The 14,120-nt window shown below is 33.6% G+C and overlaps 1 protein-coding gene across 1 annotated transcript; it reads left to right on the top strand.

The window, feature by feature from the left end:
- The first annotated feature begins 939 nt into the window (after nucleotides 1-939).
- Tsp42Eq (Tetraspanin 42Eq) lies at nucleotides 940-13,236 on the top strand. The gene is made up of 5 exons (XM_075309190.1): nucleotides 940-1,129; nucleotides 12,226-12,399; nucleotides 12,467-12,622; nucleotides 12,682-12,879; nucleotides 12,948-13,236. Exons 1-5 carry the CDS (start codon nucleotides 1,070-1,072, stop codon nucleotides 13,020-13,022), a joined length of 663 nt encoding a protein of 220 aa, XP_075165305.1. The 5' UTR covers nucleotides 940-1,069; the 3' UTR covers nucleotides 13,023-13,236.
- The last annotated feature ends 884 nt before the right edge of the window (nucleotides 13,237-14,120 follow it).

Genomic DNA, 14,120 nt, shown 5'->3' with positions numbered 1-14,120 from the left:
TACGTGCAAATTTTGTATAATTAAATTTTACAAAAAATATAAAACTAATAAAAAACTAAAAAAATAGAAATTAATAAAAAAAGTAAAAAAAATAATAAATTTCATCCCCGCTGGGATTTGAACCTGTGCCGTTTGACTTTTTCGCTTCCATGGAAGTTCTTTTGAGAAGGTTTTGCAAATTACGAGAATTTTTAATTTTTTTGTTGGTTTTTAATGGAAAAAATATATGCCGAAAATAAAATATAAAAACGATGCGTGTTATAAAAAAATAATTTTTTAGAAAAATATTTGATAAAAAAATTGCCGCTGGTGAGATTTGAACCTGCGTTTCTTATTTTTTCGTTCATACTAATAAAGAACATCTCGAGAAGCAATTAGAATGTTATTCCTTGGTGTCGTATTACGATCATATCACAACCGTTTAAATTGACCTTCCGACGCGAAAAAGATTTTCAAATTGTAAAAATTAGATAATAGGAAAATAATTGTGTAATAAAACTATATGGATGAAAAAAATGTGAAATTGGTTGAAAAAAATTGTTTTTTTTTTGCTTTTTAAATTTCTTCATTCAAATTAACTTCCAGGGCACAACTTCTAAAGCAATGCAAAGGATCCAAAAAGGGAGTACTTCCGTCCTATGACAAACCCATGTAATGAGTTATATTTTTATTTAAATTTATCCAATATTTCGAAACATTTCCGATGTTCGTCTTCAGGGATTTTTTTTTTTGAAGTAAAGAACAATGAACTTATTCGCAAACGAGCAAATTTTCACTTTGACTTAAAATTTGTCTCTGAGTTTGGCATCCCTATCAACAACAAAAAAAAACAAAAACACGATCTACAAACATATGTTTGCTGTAATCTCTATTGTGCCGTTCATTCGCTACGCCACTGAGTTTTTGGAAGTTTCGGATAGAACACAATAATCTCAAATAAAAATTCAGTTATCAATTTGCCGTCCTAGAGAACACATGACTATCGTGAGGCATTTGAAAATATCGTAAAAATCGAAATCGGTTAAATAGCTTCCTCTTCGGATCTACCAGTTAAAGAAGTCAAACAAGAATGGGTTGTGGCGAATCATCATTAAAGTTCTCCCTATTTATTTTAAATATTTTGTCTTTCGTGAGTGTTGTTTGTTAATGTAATCTAAATACATCATACTTGAAGGTTATGATATCTAATGACGGTGAAAATTGATAATGATATTATAATTGACATATAAGCAAACAAAACTAACAACTATAATTTACACATCTAATTAAATCATTTACCTTCGGCTGTAGTTTTTGATAAAATAAAAAAATATATTCAAGAAAAAAACAAAAACACCTTAGAAAGAAAGGATTATTCTATTAGCACCGAAGAAATCAATCATACGTGCCTACCATGCGTACGTTCATCTTCTAACTATTCTGTTGTACTCTAAATTAAAACTAATTCTACCAAATTCAAAAATGATTAAAATTAAAAAAATAAATAAAAATTACCTAATATAAAATATAATTCCACTCAAAATTAAGAGCAATAAGTTTGCCCAATATTAAGGAAAAATTTGTTTAAAATAAAAATAAAAAAATGAAATAATGTTCATAATCTTTTTTTAACATTTTGTGATTACACGTATGCTACTTAACATTGCAAATTGCGTCCCTGGAAAAGTGTCCATATCCTCTAATATATATTTTTTTAAACTAAACAATTATTTGTTGGTGATTAGCTTTTTTACTATGTCGAAAAAAGAATATGAAAAATTTGGTAATTGAAACATATATTCTAAATTATATTTTATATAGAACACGCTTGAAAGACGTTTACATTGTGATACCACAGTGATGAACTTCTCTCTTCAGAGAGAATAAAAACACAAGAGGACGAAAGTTTCTCTTCTACAAAAACAACAAATGTCAACCGTATAGATATCGCACAGTGCCTGCAGCTTTGGTATTTCCGACGTTGCGGTCGAAGCGCTGTTTTGATAAATTGGTTATAAAGGCATCGCCAGTTATAATTTCAAATTGTCTGCCAAAAAATTTAATGGAATGAAAACTTTTATAAAAAAGAACATTTGTTACTACAAAGTAGGGTTTAAATCCTATTTTCTTTACGTTTCGTAAAGTCAGCAGAGAACTGAACTGGGTGACGCCGACGCAAACTGTGTGATATTTGAGAGAAGCGCCGACAAAAATTGCATGATATTAGAGAAATTTTCCTCATGGCTGCCACCTACTGACGCAGTTTCGCTTCACAGTTACGTTCTCTTGTGTTTTTATTCTCTCTGCTCTCTTGTCACTCAGTGCTGCTAGATTCCATGTTTAGCGCAATAACTAGAGACCTGTTTTTTATAGCCGAATGATTTCAATGACTCAGGAATGACACCAGCACCGCTGAAGACCATTTTTGGTATTCCTTCAAAACGGGGATTGTACCGATGACCCTTTGTATACAAGGCGGGCTAACCATTTTATTACATTTAGGTCACAAATTTTGAAATCTGAGACCCTCCGTTAAAGTCTTAGGGTTTTAAACTAAGGCAAATGTTCTCTAAAATAAAAAAAAAACACATTTTTGATTTAATGAAAACTTCCTTAAATTAACTGAAATATTGAATCTTTAGATTTAACGCTTCAAATATAGGGTAAGACTTACAGCCTATTTCTGCTATCAGAATTCTAGTCTTCGTTCGCATACAAAACGAAAAACAGCTGATTTTCGTTTCTCTAAGGTGTATCTAAACGAAAATTGAAACGAAAGTCAATGCGAACGAAAACGTAACGTTACAACTAAAATTGGGTTTCTCTAACTCCATTCGTTCGCATTTGTCGAACAGAAATGTCAAATCCAGTCACTTTGCACAAACCTTTCGTTTTGTGGAAAAGGGTATTCATAAATAAGGAAAAACTTACAGCCTATTTCTGCAATCAGAATTCTAGTCTTCGTTCGCATACAAAACGAAAAACAGCTGATTTTGGTTTCTCTAAGGGGTATCTAAACGAAAATCGAAACGAAAGTCAATTCGAACGAAGACGTAACCTCTAAAATTAGGTTTCTCTAACTCGATTCGTTCGCATTTTGTCGAACTGAAATTCAAAACCACTTACTTGGTAAAGACCTTTCGTTTTGTGAAATAAGGCATTTACACTGTTAGAAAAATATGTTTTTCATATGTTTCGATATAAACAAAATGTGTTTCGGGCACAATTTTTAAACACAATATATTTAAGTGCAAACATGTAATGTTCTCAAACTAACACTAAATGTTTGGAACACATATGTTAATATGTTAGAATATATTATGTTTGGGGCATGCATGTTTCATAAAAATTATATGTGTGAATGTAAACATATATAAATTTACAAATTTCGAGTAAACATATATATGTTGTGATATTTTATTCAGAGAGCCACAGAGAGAGAGTATAGAGAAAGAAATAGAGATAAAAACCGGGAGGGTCGACGAAAGATATAAAATTAACACAGCGAGAGAATCAAAAGAGAGCAATTTCTGTGAAACCGCTTATATGTTGTTTCGGAAACTGCTTTATGAAAAGGCCAAAAATTGTATATGCTTAAGTCTAAATATTATGTAATTTAAGCCTAATTATTATTTAATTTGTGTATATTATAAAATTATTTATGTATGTTTATACTCGACCCCACGTTCTTCCTTTGTTAGAGTTTTTGAATTCCTTCCAAAATTTCAAACTTTTATACCAAAACCAGTTTTTTATTACAAAATTGTTATTTTTGCAATAAAAAAATAATATCTTAGCCAAAAGCTCAGTCCATTTCGTTTATATCAAGCACTGTTTCTGACTGTAAATCTTTAATAACCCACATTTCGAAGTTTCATTATAAAAATTTAATATAGTATAAATATAAATGTGTAAATTAAAAAAAAAAATTGTGTTTGGTCGGAGCAGGGATTGAACCCACGACCCTTTGCATGTACGGCAGACATGCTAACCACTGCTCCACGTTGCCAACACATGTATGTTTCTGTTAAATAATGTTATGTTTGCATGGGCTCGTGGGCGCTGCAAACTATGCTATATAAATGTAACTTATAACGATAATTGTCTACTGGTGACTATAACAGCTACGTAGCTCAGTGGTAGTGTGTTGGCTTACAAACTGTATGGTCCTCGGTTCGATTCTCCGTCCAGGCGAAAGGTAAAATTTAAAAAAATTATAAAATTGAATAATTTCTTCAACATTATTTGTATTACAGAAAAAGGTGCCAAGAACTAAAAAATTTCGTGGAAGTGAAAATTATGTTAGGGAATGAGCACAATCTTCTTTGGGGAAAATTCTGCCAAGCATATAATATTTTTGGGCTCAAAATGCTTCCAAACATATTATATGTTCACATAAAACAAACATATTAATGTTTCGGCAGTATCCAATAATATATGTGCTTCCTGCAAAATATGTTTGGAACATATGTTAGAGAGGCGATTTTTTTTGAGGGTGTATAAATAAGGAAAAACTTAATAATTGGTAAATTGATTAAAGCTTTTAATGTAAATATGTGATAAAAGTGATTTATATCGATCTATTTTTTCTTTATAACCACCATAGAGACCGTTTAAGGGAAAGTTTAACACGAATAAACACATACATTTCGAATGAAACTCTCATTAAAAGGAGAACCGAACTTGAATTACTGTAGAAATATAGAAATGCAAGCACATATCTCTCTACGCGGGCTTATTTGTTAATAAAATTAGTGAGCTAAACCAAATATTAAGAGTGGGAAAAATTTGCCAAAATAAACGGCGATTTTATGGAAAATAATTTTTAAAATGTGTGGACCTTTTTCAAGTAATTGAGATCTAATATTAGCATTTGACAGTAACGTAAGCCAAGCGAACGACCGAAAGGAATTTAGAGAAACCCAAATCTAGACGAAAGTGAGTGACTACCGTTCGTTCGCAATTGCTTTCGTTCGGATATCGGAAATAGGCTGTTATTTCGAGGATTATTTAGCATCTTTGGTTTAAAGTTTATTTGAAATTAAGAAAATATCGCGAAAAGAGAATGACAATTTGATAAATGAGATCTGTAGCCTTATTTCAATTTTATTGATCCTAGATTTGAAGCCAGATAAGTTGCTAAAAATTTATTTGTTTTAAAGAAGCCGCATATTGGCCCGGAATCAATAACAAATCCATAAGACTGAATCCAAGTAAGCCCTTTTTTGAGTGTAGATACCCAAGCCGTGAAAACAGAATAATTGTTTATACATGTCCAAAAATGTGCAGCACTGTCATCAGCTGTTTAAAAACAATCACATAGACCAAGTAGGGTTGCAAGATGATGGTTGCGGAAATCCGGGACATTGCTCCGTACATTCCGGGATTTATCGGGACAAGCAAAAACAGTCACATTTTTCGAAAATACACGGATGAAAAAGGCTGTTTTTCATATGTTTGGCTATAAACATTATATGTTTGGAACACAAATTTTTAAACACAATATTTTTGAGTGCAAGCATATAATGTTCATAAACTAGCATAACATGTTTGGGACATATATGTTAATATGTTAGAACATATTATGTTTGGGACATAAAATGTTTGTAAATATAAAATGTTTGGATGCAAACATATATTAATTTAGAAATAGCCTATAAACATATATGTGTTTAGTAGCTTGGAGCGCTATTTAACAGGGAGCGATATTGAATTAAGTTGGTGGTTGTTGCTTGTTATTACAAAATTAACATTTTATTTTTCCTTGGGCAATTGATCAGCTACTTCTTTGATCCTTACAAACTGTGTGGTCCGCTGTTCGAATCCCCGTCCGGCAAAAGGTAAAATTAAAATAAAAAAAATCATACAATTGAATAATTTCTTCTACAATGTTTGTATTACAGAAAAAGGTGCTAAGAACTAAAAAATCTCGTGGAAGTGAGAAAGATGTGGGGGAATATACAATTGGGCAGAAACAAAATTTTGAGCATTCAGGTCGAAAACCTATGTTGTTAGCACCTATATTACCTGTTTATTTTCATAATTCGTTATGATTGTAAATATATAAATAAATAACTAAAATTTTGAGCACAATATTGTTTGGGAGAATTTTTTTAAGCATATAATATTTTTGGGTGCAAAATGCTTCCAAACATATTATATGTTCACATAATAACATATTGTTTTTTGGAAGACAACATTATTGAATTTGGATGCAAAAATACAAAATGTTTGAAACTTAGACTACCCAAACATATATTGTTTAGACTAATATGTTTTCAAACATATTATATATTGGAAGAGATCAAACATATAAATGTTTGGGCAATACCCAAAAATGTATATGCTTGAAGCAAAATATGTTTGGGAGTATATGTTACAGAAGCGATTTTTTGTGAGCGTGTAGTTGCCATTCTTTATCACTTGGCAAATGTGCATATACGTCATTGCGTATCGTTATTGTCTATAGACTTTGAAATTCCTAAATATGTTGGAACCTCTGAAACTTTCTCCCATGATTTTATACCAAACGTAAATATTGGGATTTTTTAAACGGAAACCTAAACTTATATTTACTGGCATATTACTTTCGGTTTTAGCAAACAAACTTAAGCTCTGAGATGACAATCGCTGCTTCTTTTGTACACTCAAAAAAAAAGTGAACTCTCCATTTCACTATAGCCAATTCAACTTTATTTTAGTTCATGGAATTATTATATATGGAGAAAGTTTCCAAATGAAGTAAAAAGTTTTACTAAATTCGTACTTCTCACAAAATAGTTCATTATTTCTTTAAATTTGTGAATTTTATTACAAATGTGTCCATTATGATCTTCGTATGTCGCTAAAGACATTCTTGCAATTTTGAACTCCAATTTTTTCTTTCAAACTACAAAATTTTCTTTGACAAGTGAAAAAATTAATTAAAGGGTGATACGGTCAAAATTTGGTCAAGGGAAAACGCGTGTAAATCGGTGAAATCGTTTATTTAAAACATCAAATTAAATTTCTTTTTCAAGTTCAATTAGTATAAAATTCAGGAAAAATATTCAGTTAGGCTTTCGCTTTTCCAAATCCGAATTGCCGGGCCTCACACTTGACACCTGCCATCAGATTTTGCTCGTCCTTAGCAGTTGTTTTGGTCTTCTTTAGGTTCCGCTTGACAATAACCCAGTATTTCTCAATTGGGCGGAGCTCTGGCGTGTTGGGAGGGTTCTTGTCCTTGGGAACCACCTGCACGTTGTTGGCGGCGTACCACTCCATGGCCTTTTTACCGCAATGGCAAGATGCCAAATCCGACCAAAACAGTACGGAACAACCGTGTTTCTTCAGGAAAGGCAGCAGACGTTTATTCAAACACTCTTTCACGTAAATTTCTTGGTTGAAAGTCCCGGAAGCTATGAAAATGCTGCTTTTCAAGCCACAGGTCAGATGGCTTGCCAAACCAGATATTTCTTTGCGAACTTTTACAGTTTTATGTGCTTGAAAATATCTGCTACCTTTTGCCGTATAAAACTCCTGTCCCGGAAGCTGCTTGTAGTCGGCTTTGACGTAGGTTTCGTCGTCCATTACCACGCAGTCAAACTTCGTCAGCATCGTCGTATACAGCCTCCGGGATCGCGCTTTGGCCGTCGTATTTTGTTTATCATCGCGATTTGGAGTCACTACCTTCTTGTAAGTCGATAGTCCGGCTCGTTTTTTGGCTCGATGCACGGTTGTAGACGACACATCCAGCTTATTTGCGGCATCTCGGAGAGAGAGGTTAGGGTTTCGCTTGAAACTACCGGCAACTCTCTTTGTCGTCTCAGCGGCTTCCGGTTTTCGATTTCCCCCCGATCCAGACTTCCTGGCACTCGGCAAACGTTCCCCAAACACTTTAATTACATTTGTAACGGTTGATTTGGCAACTTTTAGCGATTTTGCCAGCTTTGCGTGCGAGTAGCTCGGATTTTCGCGATGCGCGAGCAAAATTTTGATACGCTGCTCTTCTTGCTTGGACGGCATTTTGACAACTGAAGAGTGAATTCCAAAATCAAAATAGAAGCAACATTCTACACACACACCTTCAAAATGAGGGGTGTTCAGGTTTTTTAAATGCAAAATTGAAAGAAATACGTCAAGTTTATATTGACCAAATTTTGACCGTATCACCCATTATGTCTAATAAATTTTCTTGAATTTGTCGAAAAAAATTAACTTATTTTTTGTGATATCGGCGCGATGTCAGCGTTAGTTAAAATTTTAAAAAAATATTTAAAAATTTCTAAAAATGTTTTCTTCCTGGTGGGTTCACTGTTTTTTCAGTGTAGTGCCTTTCGATACTGGGAATTTGGATATCGCCATGGACAGGTATATTTCGCATCAGAGTTGGGGATTGTTGTAGTGCCACTAAAGAGTCTACGGAAGTGGTAGGGATAAAGTCGAACTTTGAAATGTTGGCAGGGAGTATAGACTTGAGTTATAATTTGTAAAAATGCATTTCGCACAAAAACGTGAATTTGAAATTAAATTAGACAGTTGCGTTAGTTTTCTACATTTACTGCTCAAGTGACAGCTGATGATTCGAAAGAGAGTTATTTGATTTGTTTCTCATAGTGACAAGATTGAATGAAATGGTACAAAAGCTGACAGACAAATGTACATTTAACAAGTATATACAGCAGTAAGTTCGGCCGGGCCGAATCTTAAATACCCACCACTATGATTCAAATATAACAGTTGCCTTTGAAAACTCTTCGTCGTAGCGGGTTACTTGATAATATATAGAAATGATTAAAGAACGCCATCATTTAAAATCTAAAATCTATAGATTGTTTTCTTTGAAACACCAAATATTGTAAAAGCATATAGAATTATGTATATACACACCTTTTTCTAATGCAAATTGACAGATTTGAATGGTAATTCTCGTTTTTCAAAACAAAATTGAGTCGCTTGACTGCACAATTGAGTGCGATGACTGCGCATTGCATCATAGACCAAGGAAGGTATAGACATCTCAAGTGAATTCACAGCGCTGTAGTTTGTCTGCACACCGTAGATGGCTCTTTTTCGTCTGCAATTGAGTGATTCTTTAATTTGGCTTTAATTTGTTTTCTTTCCTTTGTTTTCTCGTTGAAACACCAAATATTGTGAAAGTTTATAAAATACTATTCATCCACACCTTTTTTGTAATGCAAATTTACTCATTTATACGGTTATTCTCGTTTTCCAAAAAGAAATTGAGTCACTTGACTGCGCAATTGAGTGGAATGACTGCGCACTGCAAATAAACAAAACCATGGTGAATTATCAAGGTATGTCTCTATATTTTCTTGGTCTATGATTGCATATAAACGAAATCATTGTGAATTGACATAATACGTCTATGCATTTTCTTGGTCTATGCCAATCACAGACAACATGTAAAATCTTAAATTTTTAATGTATGAAGTGCTCAAATACTAATAAATGTATAATGCTGTGATTATTTATTCCACTACATAACTTTTAATTTCATGTTATTCGACACGATTTACACTGATCAGATGATCTAAATATAACACCATAGACCAATTACAATAGACACATACCTTGATAATTCACCATGGTTTTGTTTATTTGCAGTGTGCAGTCATTTGCACTCAATTGCGCAGTCAAGTGACTCAATTTCTTTTTGGAAAACGAGAATTACCGTACAAATCAGTCAATTTGCATTACAAAAAAGGTGTGGATGTATAGAATTTTACATGTTTTTCCAATATTTGGTGTTTCATCAAAAGAACAAACGAAAGAAAACAAATTAAAGCCAAATTTAACAAGTATATACGGCCGTAAGTTCGGCCAGGCCGAATCTTTTGTACCCTCCACCATGGATTGCGTAGAAACTTCTACGAAAGACTGTCATCCACAATCGAATGGATGATGGTATGGACCAATTTTTGTGTGATTGGGGATCGATTTATCTGATGGCTATATATAACTATAGATCGATATGGACCCAGCTAGGCATGGTTGTTAACGGTCATATACCAGCACAATGTACCAAATTTCAACTGACTCGGATGAAAGTTGCTCCTCCAAGGGGCTCCAAAACCAAATCTCGAGATCGATTTATATGGGGGCTATATATGATTATGGACTGATATGGATCACTTTTGGCATGGTTCTTAAATATCATATACTACCACCACGTACCAAATTTCAAACAGATCGGATGAATTTTGCTCTTCCAAGAGGCTACGGAGGTCAAATCTGGGGATCGGTTTATATAGGGCCTATATATAATTATTGACCGATTTCGACCAATTTTTGCATGGGTGTTTGAGGCCATATATTAACACCACGTACCAAATTTCAACTGAATTAGATGAAGTTTGGTCTTCCAAGAGGCGCCGGAGGTCAAATCTGGTGATCGGTTTATATGGGGGCTATATATAATTATAGACCGATGTGGACCAATTTTTGCATAGTCATTAGAGACCATATATTACCACAATGTACCAAATTTCAGCCGGATCAGATGAAATAGCTTCTCTTAGAGGCTCCGCAAGCCAAATCGGGGGATCGGTTTATATGGGGACTATATATAATTATGGACCGATGTGGACCAATTTGTGCATGGGTGTTAGAGACCATATACTAACACCATGTACCAAATTTCAGCCGGATCGGATGAAATTTGGTTCTCTTCGAGGATTCGCAAGTCAAATTTGGGGGTCCGTTTATATGGGGGCTATACGTAAAAGTGGACCGATATGGCCCATTTGCAATACCATCCGACCTACATCAATAACAACTACTTGTGCAAAGTTTCAAGTCGATAGCTTGTTTCGTTCGGAAGTTCGCGTGATTTCAACAGACGGACGTACGGACATGCTCAGATCGACTCAGAATTTCACCACGACCCAGAATATATATACTTTATGGGGTCTTAGAGCAATATTTCGATATGTTACAAACGGAATGACACAGTTAATATACCCCCATCCTATGGTGGAGGGTATAAAAATCTCTCAATTGCAGACGAAAATGAGCCATCTACGGTGTGCAGCGCTGTGAATTCACTTTCGTTGTCTATACCTTCCTTGGTCTATGTATAACACCAGTGAAACGATGTTCTAAATCCCAATAAAAACAAGTATTGCAGAAATGCTTATACTCAATACGTTTTCAAACCTTTTCTTAAAGAATTTGCTCAGAATTCAATTTGAAAAATTGTTGATATGGGATGAAGATGGGATTCACTATCAAATTGATATGGTGTTACCTATGCAAAATGCTCATCCTTGTGTTTGTTGGGATAGTTCATACAAATGTTGCATCCAGTGTTAAAAGAAAACAGGCCTATAGTTGTACACGAGCATTATCGTCAGAGTTGGTATGTCGCAAATTTTAACTTGTGTGACATACATTTACGACGGTGTCGCAAACAAGTGTAGGTTAGGTTAGGTTATGTGGCAGCCCGATGTATCAGGCCCACTTAGACTATTCAGTCCATTGTGATACCACAGTGGTGAACTTCTCTCTTATCACTGAGTGCTGCCCGATTCCATGTTAAGCTCAATGACAAGGGACCTCCTTTTTATAGCCGAGTCCGAACGGCGTTCCACATTCCAGTGAAACCACTTAGAGAAGCTTTGAAACCCTCAGAAATGTCACCAGCATTACTGAGGTGGGATAATCCACCGCTGAAAAACTTTTTGGTGTTCGGTCGTAGCAGGAATCGAAACCACGACCTTGTGTATGCAAGGCGGGCATGCTAACCATTGCACCATGGTGGCTCCGAAAACAAGTGTATTACACAGAAAAAAAAAGTCACGAAAAATTTTCCAATTGAAGTCTTAATTGAGTTTTAAAAAAATATTCAATTAGAAATTTAATTCGTGATTGAAGACAAAAAATATGTTTTTGTGTGTATGATATCACTTGTGGTGAACTTATCAATTAATTTTGCCAAATTCCATACAGAAAGAAAAATGAATTAAAAATGAGCCAACGACATTTGTGCATTGTCGTAACAAAATGCAGGTAATGAATATTTTCATCAATAACACGGCAATTTTAGTTTTCTAATATAAAATCCGTAACGAATTTTTTTTGTATTATTGTATTTACGACGTCGATTTGTTGGCTCAATTATAATAATAAATTTCGTTGATAATCCGAAGTTTCTTCTAGTTTACATAACTTTAATTAAAGTAACTGAATTATGTTCTGTTCATATGGACATATGTTTATAATTTTTAACCTTTTTAAATTCTTTAGATCTTTGGAGCATTGACACTGTCAGCATGTATCTACGCTCTCATTGAATTCGAGTTTTGTGAGGCGGTAAGAATTCCATGCATCTTGGGATGCGTTCTAAGCTCTGTATTATTCCTTAACAGTATTTTGGGATGCTGTGGTGCCTACCATAAAGCAGTACATCTAACATGGATTGTAAGTCCCTCTACCATCAGAAAATGTGCACAGCACAGTTTTTGAAATAAAATTTCATTTCTTTTAGTACTCTGTGATAATGCTCCTGTTAATGGGAGCCCAAATTGCTGTGATATTTTTGCAACCAATCGATTTCAATAAAGTGGCCACAGAACTCATTGACAAGGTGTGGAATTCAACCGATATTGGAAATGATTACATGATGACCTCATATGAGATAAAGGTAATAAGCAGTGATATGTTTATAGCTAAAAATATAAGATCTCTTTGGAAATATTTTAGTATGAATGTTGTGGGAGATATGGTCCAAATGATTATAAAATTGCGAATGAAACAATTCCAACCAGCTGCTATAGTTATCATAACAACACCATCGCTGAAAACCTCTTCGTTGATGGTTGCATTCCTAAAATGACAGAAATGTATTCAACCAATCAACGTGTGGAGGAGATAAGTGATTGGATTCTTGTCGGTATCGAGGTAAGCACCTTCTTTAATATTTATCTTAAATCAAGCCGTCTACAATTAAGGTTAATTTTTTATTGTAGGGTCTATGTGCTTTGATTGGTGGACTTATGGCAATTACTATAAAAAATGTTCAAAGAAGAAAATACTATCATTAATACTGAGTATAGGGGAAAATTATATCTCTATGTTGAAGTAGTTTCACAAACAAAATTTGTAATTTTTTTATTTGTATAACATTTTTAGAAAAAATATTTGATAATGAAATAAAAATGTTAATAAGGTTCAATGTTGGGCTGGGCCGAATGTTTGACTCGCCTTCAATGAAAAGTTTGTCAACTTTTGGTCAAGTAGAACCTTTGTAAAGAAAAACGTATTTTAATGACGCGATATGTATGAGCTTACGACAAAATAGTATAGATGTTGTAGAAGTTAAATCAAGAGATCGAATTATGTGAAGCTATATCAAGCTCTAAATCGATAGACTTCTTTGAATTATAACTATCTTCAGACCAAAGTCTCAGCGTGATATCACAATTATTGAAAGATGAAATTGGAATTTCAATTTCATATGCAGGATGGGAACTTTACATCTCGGAAAAATTATACAAATACTTAAGTGTACTCACCTAATATCACGGAAAAAATTTTGTCCAAAATATTGGAAATTATTTTTTTTTAAATTAAAATGTTTATAGAATTTTAAAACTATAAAATTAAAAATTTAATTGATTCAACAAATAGTTTAATTAAAACAGAAATCAATCACGAAAACGAATACTATCTATAAATTTTTTAATTGGATCAATTAATTTTTTAATTGACTTCGGTGATTGACACAATCATTTCTGTGATTGAAGGCATTTCAATTACAAATAAATTGGATCAATTAATCCAAAAATTATTTTATTTTGCGAAGACTGTAAAGTTAGATGAGGACTTAACCCTTCTGTGCGTGATGAGGTCCCGCTGGACCTTTTTGATTTTTATTCATACATAACTTTATCTTTTATATGAATTTCTGCTTGATGGTTTATGACTTCTTGTACTGAAGTGTTTTAAGTTCAAAACTTAAAATTTTTATGTGATTGAATCATTAAATCGGTTTTTATAGGTATTTGAAAAAGTTTAGTGCGATTCTGCGTGATGAGGTCCAATGGGACCTACTACTAATTACATTAGTGGTTTTAGCACAGTTTAAAAAACAGCGTAAAGATATTGCGATTTTCGTATTTGGAACAATTAATAACAACAAC

This window comes from Haematobia irritans, chromosome 5, assembly GCF_050003625.1.
Source record: "Haematobia irritans isolate KBUSLIRL chromosome 5, ASM5000362v1, whole genome shotgun sequence".
NCBI lineage: Eukaryota > Metazoa > Arthropoda > Insecta > Diptera > Muscidae > Haematobia > Haematobia irritans.
The sequence above is the reverse complement of the archived record's forward strand: the minus strand, read 5'-3'. Positions and strand labels throughout refer to the sequence as shown.